We start from the raw sequence: 24977 nt of genomic DNA, 5'->3' as shown, positions 1-24977 counted from the left end.
CTACCTTTCAGGAATGATCAAAGACTGTGCTTTGGGACAGGGGAATGACATTTGGAGGTCCCTATCCAATGCACATTTCCACAGCCTCTCAAGGAGAAGGAAGACTTACTTTCAACACTTACAGCTCCTTCTGCAGTGTCCCATATACCTAGTTGCAGAAGTCTTGGACCCCTTTTGGATCAGGCATCTATATACGTTAAGATAAGAATTTCCCATTGAGCTGTTGCTGAGCAATGTGAAACTTACTCCCACCATACTGTCTCCATATAGTTCTCACTACCAGCCAGACTAGGCAGCTAGCAAGGAAGCTTGCAAAATAAATTCACATCTCATCTGTGATAATGTGCAGTGTTCCTATTAAAACACAAGATTTAATCTATCCTAGATGAAACTGGAAAACTTGCCTGTGACCTCCAAAGAACCATCCCAACCTTTGCCTGATGACCAGCTGGCTGCGGTCACAGAGAAATACTGTACATACCACACTTCCAGTTCTGATGCAGTCTTGCTTGTCCCAGTAACTACCTTGTCAAAGCACATGGTTGCCTGTTAGGACTAACATTTGAGAGATCTGCTTCTAATTTATTTATTGCAATGTCAACACCGAATAACTTATGCATATTTTCCACAGATGACTGCACATTTTTTTTAACACGCTGTTTCATGTCTGCATGCCACTAAGCATTCCAAGATTTTTTTGCAAGCTGTCATATATTTTTTGGCATTACATAACCATTTCATCCATGAGCTGCTACTGGACTTCTTATCCGACTCTGGAGCAAGTTCTGTCTATCTGCAAGCCTACTTCTTCCATTTGTCTCAGCTAAGAAACATGAATTCGAATAATCTTGTGAATGAACCAGTATGTTTGCTGATGTGAACTTCTGTATTGAGTCTTATCTCCCTGAAAGAAGACAGACAAACTGCCAAGATGGTCATCTCTCTCTTCACAGAGAAAAGCTTGGTGGTAACATCAGATTGTGCCCTCATATATTTATTTCTCACCTACAAAAGTAGAACTGGATTTTTTCCTTTGCAAATAATTTCAGTTTCATAATCATTGCTCAAAGGATCTCAAAACATCTTACATTAGGATTCTTAATGAAATGTTGAAGATGATGCTTTTTGACAGTGTCCTTGCTTTTGCTCACTTTCACAGCATTAGCTGGTTGCTAGTATCATGTGCCTACATTTAGTCATTTGATCAGTCATAAAGATTCAACATTTCTTTCAAAAAATCAGCAGAATTACTTGCACATTCAAAATGAGTAATTTTTTTGAATCAGAGTCCATATCTCTAAGAAAGCCTGGAAAATTGGTCTTGACAGATAATAAAGTGGTTATAAAGCTAAGTATTTTAAAGCAGCTTTCATTTAACCCAAACTTTGGCTGAGCTGCAGCAAAAAGACTTGCCTCTATTTGGTGCTACATGGACTAAGTTTTAAATGAAGAGTGGTTAAAGTACGGTTTTCAGAAGGCAAAGTTTTGTCATTCAAGTCACAGGCAACTATTGGCAGCTTCATGCAGGTGTAATAGTTTTCAGAAGCAAACCTCAAACAGATGAACTACTGTAAAAGAAAGCTGGTAAAGTATTTAAAGAGATACCTTGTGAAAGGAAATCATGGAGTTTTATGCTGGTCTAGCAAAAAGCACAGGGCTCTGGTTATATTCGAATTACTGATGCTTTGTAGAACACCAGTTCATGGGTTAGCAGCACTGATCTGAAACTCTTCTGATGCTGGGTTGTTCCTGCAAGATATACAGTATTTACCAATCATAGATCTACTGAAAAATTACTAGACCTGGGATTTTTTTATTATTCTCATCTGCTCCTTTCCCCCCCGCTTCCCCCCAAAAAAACCAAACCAAAAAACCCTAATTCCAAAATATTGGATCTCACTAGAGTCATAACATACTTTTCTGGAAGCCCCACAGCACTAACAGCTCCATCATTTCTCCTTTGGAGACAAAGATGGATGGTGAGAGTGTTCCCATCTCCCCTTTCAGTCTTGGGTTCGCCTATGGGAGAAGCAGCAAACTTCATGCTGCTCAGAGGCCCTGCTCATACAGACTAAGATGACAACATCTTAGGTTCTGTGCTTTGTTGGTTCAACAGGACCAGAAGAGTTATGATGTAGTGATTTAAATGCTTTTTTCATTAAAACCAAAACTCACCGGAATAGATCAGTAGACAAGGTGCCACTTCTATAGAAAATTACCTGATGCTTCAACAGACATAGTTCGAATAAAATGCCATCTTCCTCTGTCTTTAATCCACAGGTTCAGGGAAGGGTAGAATTTCCTGGATTTCCCTGCAAAAGAGTAGGGATTTAGAATCACTTTTTAAATACTTCTGTTAGCAATTGCAAAGGGACTCATCTTTGAGTGTGATCTGTTTTTCTCTCCTCTAGCTTGAGTCAGGATTGTTAAATGATTCTGAGCAGTATCAAAGGAGAAGAGCACCTGTCCGCAGTGTGCAGCTTCTACTAACCCACTCTGAATGTGTGATCTGGAATGAATAATGAATGGTGTGTCATGTAGACCGCTATTTCCTAGAAAACAAACTTTGTAGTTACAGGAACTTGACTTGCAAAAGCCATAGAATCATAGAATCATCTAGGTTGGAAGAGACCCTTGGGATCATCAAGTCCAACCATCTACCCTACTCTACAAAGTTCTCCCCTACACCATATCCCCCAACACCACATCTAAACGTCTCTTAAACACATCCAGGGATGGTGAATCAACCACCTCCCTGGGCAGCCTATTCCAATGCCCGACCACTCTTTCTGTGAAAAATTCTTTCCTAATGTTCAGTCTAAACCTACCCTGTTGGAGCTTGAAGCCATTCCCTCTCGTTCTGTCAGAATTAATTACCTGTGCGAAGAGACCAGCATGCTGCTTCCAGTGCCACTACGCACTTTTCTTGTTGCCTATGGTCCAAGAGCAGTGTCTCTCTTATCAAAGATTCAGCCAAAGTCTCCCTTCCCAGGTCCCCACTCCAGACATACACTGGGCTGGACACTGGGCAGACATAAACTGGGAGACAGTCCCAAGCCCCAAAGAGTTTACTATCTCAATTTAAAAAAAAGCAGATAAAGGCTGGTGCAAAAGATGCAGGTACACATGCTTGAAGACTAAGAATGTGTCAGTGGGTAAGGTTGGAAAAGAGCCTTAGTCATTTGATTTCTGTCCCTGTGCTTTCATCACCAGCCTTCACTGTCCATCTGTATTGAAGTCTGGCAATTCCAGGCACTCTATCAATGAATTCTAGTGGGTTACTGGGCTTATTTGTTTAAAACAAAACATAAAACAGGGTTTTTATCTCCAAGAGTGCTGTTTTAAAAACTGATTCCCAGCAGTAAACAGCTACACCTGTTTATTTAATACTGTCTGGTCTCCAATTCTTGGATCTTTAGTCTGAGTAAGCTCAGCCTCCTAATCCTCATGTATTAGAAGGTTTATTTATGCTTTTAAGACTGTTGGACTTTTGTTTTCTTTCCATGCTGAGTGGAAAGATACTGGCTCATTATTCATGAGACTAGGTCTGATTCTGTTACCTTTCTCCTTGTACAGCTATGCAAAGCTGATGTGAAACACTACTATTCTGAATTAATTGGCACTTCATATTCACACTGCACTGGCAAAAATGGCTAGGTTAGACATAGGACAGTGGAGAAGAAGGCTTTTGAGACAGACAGAGACAGATAGATAGATAGATAGATAGATTGATTTAATCAAAGGCAATGTAAATTGGATGAAGATATTCTCAACGCATGGGCATGATGTCTTTCAGACTCTTTCAAAATAACCTTATTAGAATATACCTGCTATTAACAGAAACTATGCAGGAGTGTAATTTCTTCTTTCTCCAGAATGAAGACATTTTAATGTAACTGATATTTTAATCAAAATTTCCCCCTTTGAAGTCTCTTCTCTTATGGCTTCCGCAGTTTTGGACAATCTGAGATTTTTCTTTGTTGGTATTAGAGCAAGAATAGAGCAATGGCAGCAGTATCTCTAGTGAAATTGGAATCATTCACATGTGTCAAAGCAGATAAAAGAGTTTTGATCACTTCAACACTTTACCTAGGTATTTTCTTTAATGATAGAAAATTTTAGCTGCGTTATGTAACAGCACGTGACATCACTTTGTAAAATCCTCACTCCTTTCCCCCAGTCCATTCAGATCCTAGGAAGAAGAGAAATTCTGTTGTAAAATTTAAGTAGAAAGAAGATTAAGAACCACTAAATAATACTATAGCATCCATTGGTTTGATTAGTGTTCAGGCCATTATTAGTGAAATAAAAAGAGACAGCCTTATTTTCAAAGATATTAGAACATGTATGAGTCCATAGTTTTCACCAGATTTTACCACTGTTGCTCATCTCTGGACTCGACAAGCTATCGTGTTAAGCATGATGGCTGATCTCTGTTGGCCTCTCATGGTGGGTCAGAGAGCACTCTTTTATTGACCCCTTTGGAATGAATGAATGCTGGTCTCCTTAGAAAAACATACTCACTGAATTTGGTGCTATTGGATTTTGTTTGCAGCTTGCTAGCTCTTTTATCAGATAATTAAGAAAGAAAAGTATGCAGAAAGAAAAATGGGTGGGGGCAATGTAAATCGGGGATCACAAACATCAATCTATGCCAATGATGCATTACGCATACATTTGCAGCAAGCTGCTAAACTGCTGCTTCCAAGCAGCTGCAGGTGATAAATCTACCAGAGATGGGTGCCAGTGAACGAATTGGCAAGCCTGATTCTCAGGCATTTCTGCACTTCTTTGGATCAGCCAAGGGACTGGGGAACTGTAATGGCACCTTTATTAAAAGGCTGCTCTCCATTGTCTTCTCCTTTCAGTCTGTGCAGACCTTCTTCTAAAACAGAGAAAACAAGGGCATTTCAATATTGAAGCATAGAATGACTAAGGAGCATTTTTACTTCCCAAGTATAAAATAGGTTTTAGGATTATACAGTAATTCAACAGAGAAAAAAACATTAAATGGAAGAAGAAATACTGGGATCATTCCTGTCAATAACATTGCTCAGACATGGTTTTATGAAATCTTGAAAGCAGACCCGCACTTCCAAAGCTGAAAAGCATTCAGAACATGCCCATCCTTGGGAAAGGGCTCTGGATGTTGTTAAATACAGATAGAAGAAAGCAAACGCTTTACATTCATTTAGCAGGTGCTTCCAGCTCTTCTGAACTGTGGACCAAAAGTCCTCAATTCCCTTCTTAAGCCAAGGTGTGCACACAAAACAGCTAACAGCAAGAGATATCATGGGTGTGATGTTCTCTACTGATAACACTGCTAGCATGTACCACTGCAGAGAACTTAAATGTCCTGTCAGAATTGGTTATTTCTTCCCTTTAATACAGCAAAGCATCACTTTTCAAGATACTTACTGTGCAAGGTCAGCCTGAAGGTTGTTCTAAGCAAGAAAACCTCACTCAGGAGAGATATACATATACATCAAGAGAATTGTATTTTGAGTCAGCATAAAAAAAGGGTTCTTCACAGACCCCTTAAAATTCAAAATTATTTTATTTCCCTCTCTGCTTCTTATCTGTGAGTACTACCTGACTTATTGGCGTGTCAGCATTTCCTTCTGCAGCTTGAATTCCCAGGGCTCTACGACTCTATGGTCAAAATCTGCTCTAGGCCAAAATGAAGCAGACATGCTGAGGCTGCTAGGAACATTTTCTTGGTGCAAAAGTGCCTTTTGTTTCTCATTTTACTCATATTCAGACAGTTGGGGTATTAAACTCTGCTTAATTAAGCTTTAAGTGTTAACAATATCATACACAAACTGACTTTGACCACTTGAAAGACCCCTAAATTTATTTTTCAGGAAGATTGTTGATATACTAAAGCCATAACAGTAAAATGAAAGCATATAGAATCTGTACACATTTACCTAGGATCAAAAAGCCCATGACAAAGATCAGCTGGTATTTTTTTTAACCTGTTTTACAGATGGAGAAACTGCATGGAGAAATTTCCCTGTTAACAGGAGACTCTGATAAAAAGATACCCTCAGTCCTGCTTCTCAATTTCCCTAACCTCCAGATAGTTTATCTTCCAGACAACTATTTATATTAGACATTGATTTTAGCACATATCAGCACATATATTAGGTCATCACATAGCGATGCTATGATAGCCTGAAGCATTTAGGGGAAAGTATTGGCGTTTTTAAGATCTGTGACAGTGGCTAGGTTCTGATCTCTTTGGAAACAAAGAGATCAGAAAAAGAAAAGCAGAAGACCGCATTTGCTTCTGTATCCTTCCAAACTTACTTACTCCTATTGGTCAAACACTGGCACAGGCTGCCCAGAGAGACTGTGGAATCTCCAGTCTCGGACATATTCAGACCTGGACTGGACAAGACCCTGAGGAACCTGGTCCAACTTTGAAGTTGTAACAAACGTCCTCCAGAGGGCCCTTCCAACTGAAGCAATTCTGTGATTTTATTCTCTGCCAGTTTCTGTGTATGCTATCAAATAGTTCACCTCAAAATGTGGCAAATCCTTGCTTTGACTTTGTTTGCTAATAGGGAAGGTCAAGTGTAATTCTGTACTAGGTCCACCCAGGGAAGAAGGAGGAACTTGATTGCAGGAGAGCTTTGGTAGCTTGAAGCATAGGTTATTTTTAACTGGTCTAGTCCTGTGGCAGCAATTTCCTTTAGAATATTGCATTGTATTAACTGGCAACAGACAACTAGATGAAACTAGTTCTTTTTAACCCCTATTTTGGCTACATTGCTGAAAAAGGGATATTATGAATAACAGGACACTATAAGAATATTTGAATATTATTTTAATTACCACAGTTGCTCATGCTCATAAGGAGAGTGAAATAATATCTTACATAAAGTCTCTTGTCAAGGTGACACACAAGACAAACAGAAAGATAAGAGATGTAGGGAGTGAAATGGAAAGAGGTATTACCATTACTGTACCACTCCAACACACAAAAAGAATTCTTAGGTATACGCAAACTACTTCAATGATTAAAGGAAGATTGAGCAGAGGAACTGTGGTTACAAGCGTTATGAATTTTGGCCTGACTGTCCCCCTCAATTATCCTGGAATACAACCAAGAGATCTCCTTTGGGCTGAGGAAAGCCTGAGAAAAGCAGAAACTGAAGCAGAAGAGGCAAATATTCCTAAGACAAACACTCATTGACTTTGGGGGCTGCTACCACCTTCACTGTAATTTGATTAACCAAATTGTAATCCAACAATCTTTAAAAAGATTCACTGAGTTCTGGTACAAGTCTTACATTGTAAGGAGAACCTCTTCAAGAAAACCTTGTCTTCTAAAATTCAATAGATCTGTTTCCTTTTGGATCAGCTGATAGGCATACCTTAAACCTCTTTCTTCCTCTCCCTTTCCCCATCCCTGAAAGATCTGGAGAAGGGAACTGAGAACAGAGGAGATGTTTACTCTAGGAGAGCTTGGTTTGATATGTGACTGTTCCTCAACCTGTCCCTGGGATTTGGTATGAAAGTCTGACAATGCCAAGCAGGACTCTGCCCCTTGCTGCAGAGCCCACCTGAGACTGCCACTAGTATTTACTAGCACCCTACTGAGATCTGAAATACCACAACTGTCACTAAGCTGGGAGCAGGAGATGACTCCATACCACTGACACAATGCTGCAAAAAGAGTCTTGCATGACAGTTGTTGTAGAAGGTGTGCTCTATCTTTAAGACTGGGAAGTAACAGAAGATCAAGTTCAGGAAGGTAGAATTTCAATATGTCCTTAACCTTAAATCCCACAGAAAGCTCTGAGATGTAAATGCTTGCTTAAGTTTACATTCACACTAGAGTGCTGTCTGTATAGGAACGGATATTAGCATGCACTTATATACTGCTCTTCCTCTGAGTTTGAACATTAGGCTGTCTTTGCAGATGAGATGTGGCATCTTAAGACCACAGGAAGAAATCTTTAGTTTTAACACAGCTCTTGTCTCTCCCTGATGCCTCAGAATCAAAGCCGCTGTATATTTACCTACTGTTTAACATTTCTCTAATATCTTTCTTTCCACAGTATGTGGCATTTGCCTCCCTCTTCTTCATTCTGGTCTCCATCACCACCTTCTGTCTCGAGACCCATGAGAGATTTAACCCCATTGTGAACAAGACAGAAACTGAATTCATCGGGAATGACACCCAGGTGCGGCACTACAGGGAAGCAGAGACTGAAGCCTTCCTCACCTACATCGAAGGTGTCTGTGTGGTCTGGTTTACATTTGAATTCTTGATGAGAGTCACTTTCTGCCCAAACAAGGTGGAATTTATCAAAAACTCTTTGAACATCATTGACTTTGTGGCCATACTGCCTTTCTATCTAGAGGTTGGACTCAGTGGCCTGTCTTCCAAAGCTGCTAAGGATGTCCTGGGCTTCCTCCGTGTAGTCCGTTTTGTGCGAATCCTGCGAATTTTCAAGCTGACCCGCCACTTCGTTGGGTTGCGGGTCTTGGGACACACCCTCCGCGCCAGCACAAACGAATTCTTGCTGCTCATCATATTTTTGGCATTGGGCGTCTTAATCTTTGCCACGATGATCTATTATGCCGAGAGAATAGGTGCTAAACCAAATGACCCTAGTGCCAGTGAACACACACACTTTAAAAATATCCCCATCGGCTTTTGGTGGGCTGTTGTCACCATGACGACCCTGGGCTACGGAGACATGTATCCTCAGACTTGGTCAGGCATGCTGGTGGGGGCCCTCTGTGCTCTCGCTGGTGTGCTGACCATTGCCATGCCTGTCCCTGTCATTGTGAACAATTTCGGAATGTATTACTCCTTAGCTATGGCTAAGCAGAAGCTACCAAAGAAAAAAAAGAAGCATATCCCGAGGCCACCCCAGCTGGGATCCCCCAATTATTGTAAATCTGTCGTAAACTCTCCACATCACAGTACTCAGAGCGACACTTGCCCACTGGCCCAAGAAGAAATTTTAGAAATTAACAGAGCAGGTAGGAAACCTCTTAGAGGAATGTCCATCTGACCGTTAACCTTCATCCCGCGTAGTGACTTAAGATTCAGCCAGACTGCTTTCTTAGAGCAATGGGTAGCACATTTATCCATTCTAGTCCCACCATCACACAGTGAATAATATGTGTGAAGTCTAGGTTGCAGGGACAAATGGTACAGTGGAGGCTGATCAGCAAAACTAAGGATGAGAGCACGCTCTAGGAGCCCAAACTTTGGTCCTGGTTAAGGGCATACAAGTCTCAAGATATTTTGAAGAGCTGTTACATCTAGTGGAAGAATTTTGAGAGTTCTACAGCTATGTTGCTGGACTGTGTAATGCATCTCAGAGGCTCCTGAGAGCTGAATGCTCCATAGAGCAGAGTAGGAGCCAAGTACTCAGCAATTACAGAGTTTTCTGACAAAACAGGGCTGGAATCTGAAACAGCCAGATGCTTTCTCATTTGTTCCCATTTGGGACCTTTCAGCTGTTTTAAATGGCAGATATTGTACATCTCATTACAGAAACTAGGTGCCTAGTAAGTTGAAGGGACAGCTATACCATCATGCATATTCATGAGACAATCCCGTCTCTTTCTGATGATTAACTGCAAAGTAGAACAACAGCTCAAATTCTTGACACTAATGCAAAATGACTCACTCTGAGACAAGACTAGATGTAAGGATGTTTATTCCATGGCATGCAAATCAATCTATTCTATAATATTCCACTAGAATTTAGCATTTAGAACTATGAAGAGTTTTGAACCACATTTTCTAAAACATGCTCCTTTTGCAAGTATGGGTTGGTGAGTTACAGCTCTTTCAACCTTTTATCAGCAAAGGCCAACTGGAAAAGGTCTGACTGGTCATTACTGGCCAGTCTGGCCTGAACAGTGATCACCTCTTATTCTTATTTTTAATTATACTGATTCACATTAGTAATGAAACCAGAGCAAAATTAATCATACTAATTCTACTGGGAGGGGGGAGGGAAATGGAAAAAATACTAGTCACCATGGAATATATTATAATATCCCATGGCTAGTGGTTAATTATGGGAATATCTCAGTTTTATGAGAAACCTCCTATAGCATATACAGTTATGGGGCTCCAATTTGATTATTTAAACCCCATAATCTACCTCTACCCATGGAATATCACTATTTATTCTATGGAGGAATTTCAAAGTAGAAAATCATGTTGAAAACAAAGCCAACTTAATTTTTGGCAGATGTTCCAGCCAAGTTGCATAGTAGACATTCTCCAGCCCATTCAGAAAAACCCCCTGTGTTGCATTAGATAGAACAGATCACCAGTCAAGTGATTTTAACTGACATCTAGTCAAAAAGACATGTTTTCAAAGAGCTAGCATATACCTATGATGGTCTCGTGTTATCATTTTTTTTACTTTGAAGAAAGTTCTAATTTGTTACTCATTGTGAGTAGGTATTCTCTCATCATCTCATAGTCATGCATGTTGATGTCATTGTGAGAGGCACAAAGAAAGTGAGACTTTCCTTTGTGTGTGACTTCACCAATGCCAATGCTAATTTTGGAGGGGAAGAGCTGGTGGGAACCTTTCTCTTCTTTTCTATTCTCTTTTCTATCCTTGTTTCTTTTCCCTTTTGTGCAACTGTGTAAAATCCATTCAGAAGGTAAATAGCTTTCATTTTTTTGTTAAAGACTATTCCATTGCAACAGGCCAATCACAATTCACGTGACTGATAGACTGTCTCTTTCTTACTGTATCTTTGGCGCATAAGCGTATGGTTTTATCATCCATTCCCCTCAGGTTGCAAATGCTTATCACAACTCATGTCCGAGCAGCAAACTTCTCATAAGTAGATGTCTTTGTGGCATCATGTATCAAGAGGGAAAGAGGGCACAAACAATATCGCGTCTCCTACTGTGAGCAATATGCCAACTACCCAATTGTAATGCACAAGAGATGCCAGATTCTTGAGTACTTTAGCAGTCAGCTACAGAGTGACTTTCTTCTCAGAAATCCCTCGCTTTATAAAGTTCTTTCCATTACCCACCCTGGTCCTAGAGGACTAAGAACTCTACGAGTTCAGTGCAATTCCACACTGGTATCCTGAGAATACGTGTAATTTTGGTTCATTGTGGAACTGTTTTGTCACCATCAGTACTCTAAAATCAGCTGTTACCACAATACTCATGAAGTATTGATAGTAACAGCAACTTATCTATTTCTGCAATAATTAAGAGAGACTATTTTTATATATGTATACTAGCATATATATTTTAAGAAGTAACAAAGCACACATACTTCAGCTAACAAAATAACACTTGATAACACTGTTGCTGGAGTTCTGTTTCTGGTAATTATTATGCACCAACAGTAGCAAAAAATATTGCCTGCATCTCTTAGCTTCCTAATAGGGAAAGAACTATATGTGTGCAAGAAAAAAAGCAAAAAATAATAAGTAAGATCAGAACCGAACTGTTAAAACAAGATCTGTGTTGTCTTAGGTTAAGGTTCACTTAAGTAATATGAAGCATTCATAGGCACTAACTTGTTCCTGCAACTATAACCTGCACATTATATGAAAACAGAGACTTGCAAGCAGTGAATGTTTCCCATATTGCAAAATATTTGGATTGGTTAACAGCATCTAACTGTAAACTACCAGTTAACATTGCACTAGTAACACAGAATGAGTCCAAAACATTTCTAAAATAATGCCTGAGTTGTCCAAGACATTTCTTGCAATTTTAAACTGGTAAGGTTCACTGTGACAGTGTCTACTGATATAAGTTCATATGATGTATATCTAATACATGCTTAAAAAAAAACCACACCTGTTTAGCTGCTCGGGTGTAAAGGACATCACATGAAGTTATTAATTCCATATATTATGTGTGGTGGAAGGATTAAACACTTCACAAAACACTGATGAATATGGAATAGTTCCATATATGACTATCTCTTTATAGCTCTCTCATGCGCCAAGTCAGCAGTTCACAGCTGTTCTTGGTGCATACACACAGGGCCAAGGGGGCTCTACTGAGAGCTCTGCACAGCCACGTCCCAGTGCCTCCTCTCAAGGCTCCTCTCAAGGCCAGCACTTTCCTGGCACGAACATGCAAACAGCAGAACTTTGCCCACAGGCTGCACAGCTGCTGCCAATGATGCTATGGTCATTTGTAGGCAAAGCAAAGATGGTTTGAATTTAAATTCTGCTAGCTTTGAATTAAATTTTTAAATTGTCCCCAACACTCTCAGCAGCTCAGTCCTGGGCTAATTTACACCTGGCAGGAGGGTATCTTTAAACAACAGCACTTGATTTTAATTTGATATAAAGAATGTCAGAGTTCGATTCTACTATGCCTCCCCTTTCTGCAGCAACCTTTCCCGCTCTCCATCCCATCCAATCCTGTCAATGGGTGGCTCGGAAAGCAGCAGAAAGGGAGGAAAGACAGTTCAGAGTAGAGGATGGCAGAGCTACAGCTGAGGTAGGCCTTCACCAGCAGCATTACGAAAGTAGAGATTTCCTCTATACAAAAAAGTCTTCTTTGAGGCGTTTCTGATGCCCATAAATTCTCATATATACTGCTTATATAGCGCCTGGAGGAACTGGGCCTGATACAAAGAACCAGATCTCATCTGATCAATTTGACTCAAACTCCTTGACCCAGGGATATCTCAGACTATAGAGGACCTGGTGCCCCCTCACTTAAAATATACACGCCAAGTTCTAGCATCACAATGTCAAACTATTAACTTTGTTATATTGCAGTGTTGTTTACAGGCCCCGTTCAAGATCAGGGCTTCATTTTGCCATTGTCATATATGTGACAACCACTACATTACAATCAAATACCCGACAGGCTAAGTAGACAGCAAAGAGAAAATGGAAGTAATCTCCAGTATTTTCATTTGACACAGGGCTTAATTTAATTGAGCAAGATCACTTGAAAGGTCTGTGGCAAAGCCATTAGTTGAACATAACTAAATAAGCATCAGTCATAACCATAGTCTGCTGTGCCGCAGTGTCTTTTATCTAAAGGCTTCTAAGTATTCGAAACAGTGAGTACCGTAACAGTAGCGAAATAGAAGAAAAGCAAAGCCAAATTTGCTTCAAACAGAAGTAAAATGGAAATAGCCAGTTTCAGCCACTTAAACTTTGCTGATTTCTGTCCCAAACCACACTCTGTCCTACAAGTATAAGTAATTTGTCTCAGTGCACATACTGAAATACTTTAAGGTACAAGTTTGTAAGAAAACCTCAAAACATGCAAAACAAATCTTGAAAGCTCTCAGTTTTGTTCTGAAAGTGTTACTCAGCTCTTCAGGCCTTCTCTTCTGTGCGTTGTGTGCTTACCTGAACGATAGGTTGACTGCGTGGTTACATCTTAAAGTTGCCATAGGACAAAGGGGTGAATATCATTTTCCAATACTGTAACAGAAATTTAGAATATGAATGGAATTCATAACTTCATTTGATGTCTACAGCACTGTCTGGTGCCACAGAGCAATGTTCTTAAGAATGCATCCATAATACATAAGCACAGGTGATGGGTTATTTTGACTTTGTTCAGAGATCTACTGCAACCTTTTACTATTTTTGTATGTATATTTACAACACCAGCACACACAGTGTTAATATTGACTTTAGTATGGCCAAAATAAGAATTTCTCACCTCTCTGATCCCCTCTGCATGCAGCTTCACTTAATCTATACTCCAAGCATATCGTATCTTCATACAAATGTATTGTGCAGCCTTTTTCAGTGTACTGATGGCAAAATTATCTATTCATTGAATAGCTATAAAATACAGAAGAAGTATTATTAGAATTCAAGTGCCTAAGAGGAGAGGGAAAATGTCTGTCACTAATACAGTCTTTAGCTCCAGAAAAAACTTCTGTGGTTGTTTTACTTACCTGCCCAAAACCCAATTTTCCATAACCCACTCTTTGACTATCCCTATGTCTGAATAGTTAAAGAAATTCAAGCCTATCACTGACAGAGGGGAAGTACATAGTTATAGAGACTCCAGTGTACTCCATGGTCAGATGAACCAAGCTGTGAGATTAGAAACCTATTATTTCAATTCAATCTCCTGAGAGAGCGCTGATCTCCTTTTAAAGAATTAATGTGGAATTACTCATTACAGCGTTATCATTCATGCTTTCTGAAGGAGCTGCTCTTTTCTCAGGGCTTCATTTTTCATCCCTTCTGTCACCATAACCTAAATAACCTGTATTCCTTGTGCAACACACTGGTTCTAACGTCAGAAGTGTGCTGAGCACTATAATTCCAGTGCCAATGCTCAGTGGGAGCTGGGGACTCTTGGCAGGTCTTGTCACAAGCCCACTATGCTGCCTAACATTTCGCTGTAGTTTGTGAACTTCAGTGGCTTTTATGGATAGCAAAGCATTGTTAAAGCCATAGGCAGGTAGTCACTGTGATGGTCCTTCAATTCAAGGCAAGAAAATTCTCTGATCAAATGCCTTTGAACATTTAAAAAAAACCCAAACCTCACCCAATTTTAGTGTCATAAAACCTTTGACCCTCTCTGTAAGATAGACAGTAGACCGCAATGTAACTGTAAAGAGTTTAGGCCTGTTTTAGCTCAAAAGACTTTGATTTTTAAATGTTTAAGACATAAAAAAATATTAAAAAGGTAGTGGAAAAGGTAATAAGGAGATGCTTTTTCTTTCCTCCCTACATTTAGCCTTCCTAGCCTTTAAAAATCCAAAATAGCAAATGATGTAACAATCACATCTTAATGTCACTGAAGATGGAGTCCTCTGAATCTAATGTAGAGATTTTAACAGCTCAAAAAGGAATACCACTCAGTTCTTCTCATCTAACTTAAGATGCATTTGCCTGAGGTCAAAGAAGAATGGAAGATGAGCCAGGCAGTCTCAGAGAACAATTCACTCATTTATGATCTGAATTGCCTTCTGGAGGTGGCTTTCTCCATAACTGATCTCAGGTGACTGCAGCTCTAACTTAAGATACTAAGTTAAGTGCCTACAGTTATGTAGAAGCAATTTGGATCTATTCCTTGCCCCCTGCCCCATGTGGCATTTCTGCAATCTCACAGCTGTGGATCACACACAAAGCAGAATTTCTAACTAATATAATGTAATACTTTGTTGTACAACTATTCATGTATTATTTCCTATAGAGATACAATTGGTGGCTGTCACTTGTACTACGGTGCTTGTTTACTTCAGAATTTGAGTGAAAAATAACTGTACCAAGTCATCTGAAAACAAAAAGGAGGAGCTATGAATTCAAGCACATTGCTTTGGGTTTCCCGTTTTTCTCTGGCACTATATGAGACATTAAAAAAAATTTTAAAAATCTCCCCACACAGCCCCCTGAAGTCTGGCCACAGCCAGGGATGAGTGCGTGTAGCGGCAGGACTGCAGTAAGCTGAAAAATAATCACAGAACTAAATAACAAATCTTAGGACTTTTCATGCCTTAACAACTTAATGAGCACAAGGCCCTTTCAGTGACGGGAAAACACAGATACGTGCATTCTAGCCAAATAAGGCCAATCCATGCCAATCCCAGCACAAGGCAGATGTAAATAAGGAAAATCCTCTTTCTCAAGCATGTGCCTGCCACTGCAGTTCCCATGCCATCCAGTGCAGAATGCATTCCAGGGATACGAAAGAGGTACTCTTGGCATCTCTGTCTTCTGCTGGACTGAGTATGACTGGTGTTTGCAGTACAGATACAACAGGCACCTCTGTGCAAGAACTACATCTTTGCTGCAGCAGAACTAAACAGACAGGATGACTTACCCATTACTACAAAAGGGCAGAGGCAAAAGGGTTTAGGGTGGGAGGTCCCAGTTCTGTCTGTGCCCAGTCCACTTCCTTATATCCCTCTTACTCTGTACTTGTTGGAAATTTTCTCCAAGCCTTTTGGCTACTTGCTTGTCTGTATATAAGCACAAAGCCAAAATAACAAGTAATCTGCCATTCCTGCTGTCATTGTTCTCTGTATTCATCCATGCTCCATGTCTCAGACACCTTCCATACTGTACAGATCATCATACTGTATTCCTCAGTCAGACTGGTAATATAATGCATTATGTGTAGAAGTCGTGCTCAGGGACATGATTTAGTCGTGGACCTGGAAGCGCCAGGTTAACGGTTGGACTCGATGATCTCAAAGGTCCCTTCCAACCAAGAAGATTCTGTGTGATTCTGTGTGTATGATTCTGTAAGATGACTCACCTGACTGCATTTTCCTGCAACCTCTACGTGACCTGTCAAGGACCCACTGTGCTCTACAGACTATGGTCTTAGTAATACACTCAGAAGTCCAGGAAGGGTATAAGTGAAACCCCAGAAGTGTCAGGATAAAACTAGGAAGGATCTTCAGAGCTCTTTGCAATGCAGTTCTTCCAGGAGCAACAGTTCTCAGCACGGCATTAAGCACATATCCAGTAATACCTGTAATAGCAAGAAGAACTGGGTCTACTTAACTAGAGCTCCTGTATTTCCTTTAGTGGTACCAATAGGTAGGCAGCCAACATACTATCACCTCACTTCAAGAAGTAGTACCTCTCAAAGGTGATATTCTCTGGGAGTGATGTTACTATGTTGGCCCAGTTAGTACTGGGAGAGACGGTCACCACCGTCACTGGAGTACCTTTACTGGGGGACACGGCTTCCTGGAGGGACCCAGGTCAACATGGTGGTGAGTAAATGTTGAAGAGGTAGGTTGGGTGGGAAGGATTCTGGTATTCATGTAGCATACTAAATTCTGCTCTTGTGCCAGCATAAAGTCCATCAGTGTGATATCTACTCAGAAGAGCTTCATAGCAACCTTCAAAATATGCAGTAATATAAAAATCAGGAAACTTTATTAAAGATACCTAGAACTAACAAAGATTTTTATTTCAATGGCCTTAGAATATTGGGGTAACTAAAACTGAGTTGTTATATAGGAATCTTAATTCTTTTACATGTTCTTCACATTTTCTCTCTTTCTCTCTTTCGCTCTGTTTGTTAACATTTACTTGTTATTACTGTACGTTGCTTGCGACTTGTGTATGTTACAGACTGTCACATTTTATTCTGTGAAGTTTTTCTCCAATTCCCATCAACCTGAGTTCCATGTTGGGCAGCCGAGGAGATTACAATACAGTTCTTTAATGCAAAAGAACAAGGAAAGTCACAGACTATAGGTAACTTCACTGAGGTTGTGACACAAAACCTGATGCAAGGTATTAATGCAAAGAGTAAGTACTTGGGTATGACAATAGAACTACTTAGTTAAATTACCTTCTTTTTTTTTTTTTTTCAGATAGTCTGCATGGGAAAAATTAATTTTCATTACTCTCCAGCAGAAAAAATTCCCAAACCTACCAATTTAGGATTTTTTTTCACTGCCATTTTGAAAACCAGTGATGCCCATGCTGATGCGCCATTACTCATTTTCAAAGGTTTAAACCCATATTTTCTATGCTGTTCTTCTCTATGCTATACTTCCTTCCATACTCTCCAAACTGTAATTTCATCATTTCATCATCCTTTGTCTGTGATTTAATATATCTTCTCCATAATTCTTTTTCTAATTTAATATAGTTATATCTCTTTCACTCTAAGGACCTGATTTAACAACAACAAAAATGAGCTCCTACCCATGGGATCCATGTTTCTTAATCCTGCATGAGGCTCTGGAGCCCATAAAAATTATTTTCTGTAGCCAAAGATGGTCTGGCACAGAAACATAATTGTTATTTTGCTGAATCAGGTCCTGAGCAAAGTATTTTGTTACAATCCCCCCCAGTTACCCCCAAACACTACTTTGAAAGAATGATAAAAAACAGCTGATAGACATTTGTGATCATTTTTTAACCTTATTCTTAATTATCAGTAAATTCTATGTTAATTCAGAAATCACTATAGCCATGTGCTAACTCAAGAAAAGTATATTTTTCTCAGTGCGCAGTTCCTTTATTTACTGATTCACTATTATGCTCTGACCCTCCCTTAATCAGTGAAGAAGCACAGCAGAGTTTAGATGGAGGCTAGTATAAAAAAAATTAAGTGATCTATACTGATGCAATTGATGAGTGGCCAATGAATATTAATGGACAGTAATCACTACCCAGGCAACTAAAACAGAAACAACTTGCTAACAGGAGTGAAATTTGAATTAAAGAGACTCAAGAGAGTAGGGAATTGAACTGTAAGAATTTCCTTTCCATGCAACATCTAAGAGAGAAATTTAGGGATATAAAGTCAATGGGTATTTTCAGATGTTGAGTAGCTCTTAAACCCTCCACAAATCAGAGTAAATGTCTTTGGATACTTGGATTCATACTCTTAACTTCATCATAATCATTTGCCTAGCACAAGAAGTATCAGGAAAAAGTGATGCTGCAAAAATAGGATGCAAAAAGGAATGCAAAATCTTTGCATTTTCTCTAGAATAAAGGCAGCTGGGAAATTCTGTCCTCCGCCAGCAACCACAGCAGCCTCACAGCTGCTCGACTTCCCACTTCCAGTGAATAGGCTTGTAGCTAAGAAAAGCTAGAGCACAGTAGTTCTCCACCCTCACCTTGGCCATGCAACTTCTGGTCCTGTACTATTCTGTCACTAGCCCAAGAGCCATGGAAAACCATCATACCAAGAGAGTTTCCTGTTGCCAGCATAGTATGACACAACTAATGTTTGCCACATTAACAGCCCCTTTATATCACCAGAAAAGTGCAAGAGGACTGAAAAACAGAAGAGTAATTAATTCACTCAATGGACAACATACCATTACTTTCTTCAGGGCTGCAGTTGGGTTAAAGGTCTCTGCTGTGAGGGACCTCATGGAGATCTTTCTTCATAAGAGACTTCAGGCAGCTACTGTGCATGTTAGGGTTAGCAACAGGGATTTAAAATGAGCAAATGAAAATGATCCTCAAGCTCTGAATGAGAATCAAAGGACGCTCTCAATTGGTCAGAAGAGGGACTACCCACAGGCAGTAATAATAGCAATTCCAGGTTTGGGATAGGGCTATAAGTGCACAGCTGAGATCTAAACAAGGTATAAATTCATTTTTAGGTGTACATGGAGTGGTGGTGTGGAATGCAACTTTAGTCAGACGTGGTCTCCCCAGTGGAAAAATCTTCATCTTTCAAGCAACTTCCTTTGTCAGTTCTGGCCATGTTTTGCAGTCAGCCGGTCTTACCTCCTTACTGCTTGTTAATTCCTTCTCTTGTAACAGGGCTGCAGAACCTTGAAGTCCCTTGAGTCTTCGTGGAATGGCAAATGGCTATTCAGGGAAATTGTAGGTACTCAAGCTGGGTCCTTGTCTCCTTTAATCCTTAAACAAGGGTAGCTGGGAGGAAGACAGTTTGTGTTCTCCTGCAAGAGATTTCCAGTGACCTAATGTGACCAAAGGAAACAGCACTATGTCTAAGTGCTGATCTAAGGCTGAGAAGACTCCATCTTCTTTAGTACAATGTCAAAGAATCTGGCATGGTTCATGTAGCCAGATATTGACTCACGGGAAAACATGCATGGATACCATGCTATGAATTGTGGAGTTTCTCTCAGCCCTGTTTCAAAGTGGTTACAACCTACAGAAATTCCTATAAGGACTGGAAAAAGCATTGGATTTCCAATACTGTAAGGACTGAAAATGGTCCACCCGGAGAGTGCCTTTCAACCCATCCAGATTCCAGTCTGGGGTAAGTGACCACTTCAGAGCTCTGCAGACACGTGGGAGACAAGGAGGGGAGGGACATAGCTACAACCCCAAGAGGAAGTGATGTACTTCAAGTGAGTTGGGACTACCCCTGGCCCACACACAATTTCTAAAGACATCTAAGATAAGAAGGGTAGACCAGGAACTTGTTTCTTGGCAGCTGTTGGACAATGGCAATTTTTGCTTAAGAGAAGAGGACTGGGGTGACTTTCTCAGTGTAGGAATCACTTCTGCACAAGTGTCACATTTCCAAGAATAGATTGAGGTCAGTGAATATATCATACAATAATGTCCACTGATACTCTGAATGTACGATGCAGTTCAAATAGGTGGAGATTCAGTGCCAAACTCCAGCTTATAATCAAAACCAGCAGCACCAGTAAAGTCACTATGACAGTGTGCAGCCATTTGCTATGACAAAAGAGACGAGCCATGCAGCAAGAACATGGGCAGTCTTTACTGTGCTTCTCCACAATAAGCAGAGCAGACTAATGCAAAATCCAGCAGTTCTCCCAAGTTGTTTTTTTTTTCAGAATCCCCTCCCTCCATTTTGAAATTCAGTGTTTGCTTGGAAACACTTGAGGCATTTTAATAGTTCTTTTCTGAAAATGGAGATAGATGAGACAGAAAAAAAAAAGAAAGTGAAAACCAGACAAATGAGGTAGTTGTGAAACAAACGATTCACCTGGGAGATCTGCTGAATACTTTCTTTAGCCTCTCAGCCAAATCTCTGCAGGAGAATGTTTAAAGCTGGTGCAGTTAAGTAGGTATTCACAGACAGGACAATTAGGAGGTAAGGTGCCAAGCTGAGAATCAGAAGATTTTGTTGTAAATAACCTCTTACATAGCAGCAGGCAAGTCACTTCACTGCATGGTAGTTTTACCCATCTGTAAAACAAAGATGGTAATATTAACTTTTCTTCATGAAACAGAACCTAAAGAACAAAAATTGTTGTATAAGCCTAATTCAGATTCTGCTAGCAGAGGTGGAAAGACTCATGTGAATTTGGTAGGCCAGAATCAAGCCTTACAAGTTTTAAGCACCTAGAAGTAGTAATCATTGGTCTAACTAGACCGGTAGTCACCAGACAGTAATGGTTTCAGTAGTTTTGCTTTATCTGGAGTTCTCTCAAACCCAAGGTCAATCTTGGAAAAACCAAACCCACAAACTGAAACTTAAGAAATCAACCTAAAATAACATCATTTCATTCCACGTTTAGACCCCATTCCTGAAATAGTTCAGCATGTAGATCTGCTAATGAAAACGACGGGAACTTCTAACTGTGGGCTGATGACAGCAGTGATGTTTGCTTTATTCCCACAAGAGACTAATCATATATTAAATACTATGTGATTGCCAAGTCCTGCCTTCAGAGAATTAGGTGCTGCAGACAGTGATTTGGAACAGAACAACTCTACTTAACAATTACTTATATACACCAGCAATAGATGCAGTCTTCTGTACTGGTAATCTCTCTGCTTCCTAAGTACTTAGCAAAATTGTCATTGTGGATTAGCACTGCTAACCTGAATGGGATCCCTAAGGCATGGCCCATGCATGAAATAGTCAAGGGGCATTAATAGGACAGTTCAGTGATTTGTCCACATGTCCAGCTACTCTGTTCGCTTCCTGTTAAATGGAAATAAAATAACGAGGTTGTGGATTTTCAACAAGTATAGAGAAAAATTCATCAGTGCTAAGGGACCCTGAAGAGGCTCCAAGAGCAAGTTCCAGCTCAAGTTGTATAATGTAATTTAATAAATTAATTCCAAGAAGGTCAATTTTCCTGTCATTCAAGCACAACAGAGCCTGCAAGCTGCTACCAAAAGGATCAATGACTGTTATCAGTGAGCAGCCTGACCCACAACCACTCTGATCAGAAGTGTTTTCAGCTCCAGAAATGGACCAGCGCCCTCTCCATCACTAACAGTTTAGTTTGCAAACCCAGACTCAGGTGTAGCAGTGGGAGTTCCAGAGATTGCAATGCAGAGCTCTGCTGACAGAGCTGCCTCTACCATTTCAGGATTAGAGCCCTCAGTTTGTAGTAGCAGAGGCTTATGAAGGAGCCCACTTTGCTCATTCCCATGAGGACAGCATGGGAATCTGCTCTCCCCAAACACAGTTAAGTGATTTTTAAATCAACAGCTCAGTACCTGCAAAGGCACGGTTACTATGGCAGCCGTGCCAGGTTTTCATGCAAAGAATAGTATTAAATAGCAGTGAGTATTATGAACAGAAACGAATTGCACATCAACACAACCTTAAAACTTTAGAATCCTATTGAAATTAGTGCTTACAAGTATTAAAATGCACCTATAGCTTTTACTAGTTTTTTAAAATGTATTGAGATACTTAATTACTCTATTGCTCACAAACAAAACGTTACTCCTTCCCTCTTTGGGGAAGTAATTGGCTAATTCTGCACAGAGAAGAAAGGTGGCAGAGGTGAGATCTGCAGAAAAGGCTGTTTATGTTGTCACAAACCAGTGACATCTAAATAAAAGAAAAGTAAAGGCACAGAATGCAATTACTCGTGCATGGATAGATGCATAGTATGTATCATATACATGTGTGTGTGTGTGTGCGTGCGTGTGTGTGTGTACAAAGCAACAAATATAACTTGAAAAGGCTTTTACCTACTACTCATCTATGTTGTCCATCTGAAACCAGAGGATCAGAACCATACCTCCAAACCCTACATAATGTATTTTTTCTTTTGTGCTTGTTTTATTACTTGGCTTCAAAACCATTGAAAAATAAATGACAGTATCATGTAGCATTCAGAACAAGGTATTATGCGAATCTGGAAAAGGCACTGAAATTAAGTCCGTCCGTTGAGTTTGTTTTTCCTTGAAGACTTGCAGGACCACCCCTTGCCTTACAGTGTCTAGGTAATAAGCATTGTGCAACCGAGGTGTAGGATGCTGCCAATACCACCCAGTTAACATATCTCAGCATTGTGAAACTTCAGAAAGCACATTCTGACTTTTTCCTCACTCCAAACAAAATACTCATATCAAGCTGTGCCATATTTCGAGTATATTCTCAATACACTAATTTGCACTTTAAAACCCTAAAATAAATCCTACACTAAATAGCACTTTCAATTGTTGTATAAATGTCAAACAAGTCACACAGAGAAAACATACTATTCTCAGTCTATCCTCATGGGAATGTGTGAAGCAAAATAGGCAAATCTGACAACCTATTTTCATTATTTACAGCCAAGAGTAAATTTTACTCTATCTATTTTCCAAATACATGGCCTGCTGTAGTGTTTTCTATATGTAGTGTCCTGTGCTGGCATTGCAAATACTGTATGTGTTTCAGAACAGAACATCAGAAAATGGATTGCCTTTTTTAAAATCCACATTCTGCTGTCGTAGTTCCATATGTACTCTGTGTGTCTAAAACGTGTACAGCCATTCTGCACGACTGATGTGGGAAATGCTATAAAACAATCTGGGTAAATTCTGAGGAGGGGAAGAGCAGGAATTTTCCCCTCAATAATATTGCATACAGGTATAAATCAGCACAAACAGAATATACTCAAATACTAAAACACAACTCACAGTCCACTGCCTCTCCAAAACTCTGAGCGACAGTAGGCTTCATGACAAACAGGTCATTCATGCACCATCCGATGTCATGCAAATACATAATCCGATTTCTAACCGCAGTCTTCTGCTCGCAGGACTAGGAACCAATGCACGCCTGTTTCTGAAACCGCCCCTCTATGTGGAAGTACAGGTGGCTGCTGTTACACCTAACGTGATCACGTTTTGTTTCTTCTCCCACTTAACAGACTTTATTTTATTTTGGTGCAGTGCACATGAATGCAGTGTCTAGGACAGATGTGCTACCTTTTATAGTGTCGCTATAGAACTCTTTAGCTGTGAACCCTTAATTTGCAGCTGGAACTCTAATAAACAGTGCATAGTGTTTCAATAGCCTTCTGCTTATATGTTTGAAGATTCGAAACTGAATGGTGAGGTGGCCAAGGCGGCGCTGGCAAACGAAGACTGTCCCCACATAGACCAGGCTATTACGCCTGATGAGGGCCTGCCCTTTACCCGCTCTGGCACTCGGGAGAGATATGGACCCTGCTTCCTCTTATCAACCGGGGAATATCCCTGCCCGCCTGATGGAGGAATAAGAAAGGGTATGTAGCTGGGGTCCTGTAACCATGTAGTTAGCAACCGTTTTAAATCAACAAGAGAAAGTCAGCTGTAGTTGTAGCACGCAATAGTGCGCTTGCTGTAGAGATGCACGTTTGGGCTGGAAACCACCACCTGATGTCTGCATTTGGAGTTTCTAACCTATTTCTTTCAGAAAGAAAAGCCTGAGGAGCTGTAACTACCCCATGAAGCTATGTTAGGCAGTTGAGTCTTCCACCCCAGCTGGTGCAGTAAGCTTTAGTGGAGGATGCTCTACAAGGTCCTTAAATTAGCCCATCCTCCAAGAAGAGGCTAATTAACTTTTATAGCAATGAAGGTTTGCCACTTGGAAAGCTCACAGATCTTACCAGACTCTGAGGAGCACAGACTTGGAGGTGGCAGACAGAAAAGATAAAACACAAAAGCAAAACATCCTCAAGAAATACAAAATGATTATTCGGCTACCTTAACAGAGCACTAAAAAAAATTATTTGGATATTCATAGCTGTTTAGTTCAACAGAGAAAGAAAAGCATACAAGAACATCTGTTAGCACAGGTGTCTTACAATTGGAAAATAATTAATCTAAAATCACTTTCATAAATAAATCATTGCTAGTTAGTTTCTTAGACTTCTGACAGCTACAGATCTCTCAGAAGTAACTGCATTTTTAGTCTGCTTATGGTCAGAATAATCAATTTAGCAACAGAAGTCAAATCAAATGAAAAAATCTTCCCTTCTTAAAATAGGCTGTTTTGTTTAAATAATTTAACATGAGGAAACCATACAAACCAAAATTAGTTACATATATATGCATTAAAGTTGATAAGGAATGGGAAAATTGGAAAAGAAATCTCTTCAAATCAGTGTTCATCACTGGTGTACTGTATATAGTATATAATATAGCCAATATTTTAAAACTGCAAAGATTGTATGATGCAACCATACACTGAGTATGGAGTATAGAATTCCCATGTGCCATTGTATGATGGGCAATAGTTATAGTAAATGCCAGTTATAGATAGTGTATGTATTTATAAGTTTAAAGCTTATCATCAACAAAGATACAGTTGGACCACAAGACTTTCATATGAAAGTATATCCTCTAAAATTTACCTT

The 24977-nt window shown here is 39.9% G+C and overlaps 1 protein-coding gene across 5 annotated transcripts in view; it reads left to right on the top strand.

Annotated features, from left to right (window-relative positions):
• KCNC1 (potassium voltage-gated channel subfamily C member 1) overlaps positions 1-24977 on the top strand; it is a 127134-nt gene that overhangs the window by 83173 nt on the left and 18984 nt on the right. For 3 of the 5 annotated variants that reach the window (XM_074148398.1, XM_074148401.1, XM_074148399.1), the window contains exons 2-3: positions 8070-9003; positions 23676-23864. In XM_074148398.1, coding sequence (XP_074004499.1) covers positions 8070-9003; positions 23676-23864 — 1123 coding nt within the window. The remainder of the gene's footprint in view (positions 1-8069; positions 9004-23675; positions 23865-24977) is intronic. The other 2 variants (XM_074148400.1, XM_074148402.1) reach the window with 2 other exon arrangements.

Source organism: Numenius arquata, chromosome 6, assembly GCF_964106895.1.
Source record: "Numenius arquata chromosome 6, bNumArq3.hap1.1, whole genome shotgun sequence".
Classification (NCBI taxonomy): Eukaryota; Metazoa; Chordata; class Aves; order Charadriiformes; family Scolopacidae; genus Numenius; species Numenius arquata.
This window is presented reverse-complemented; position numbering and strand designations above follow the sequence as displayed.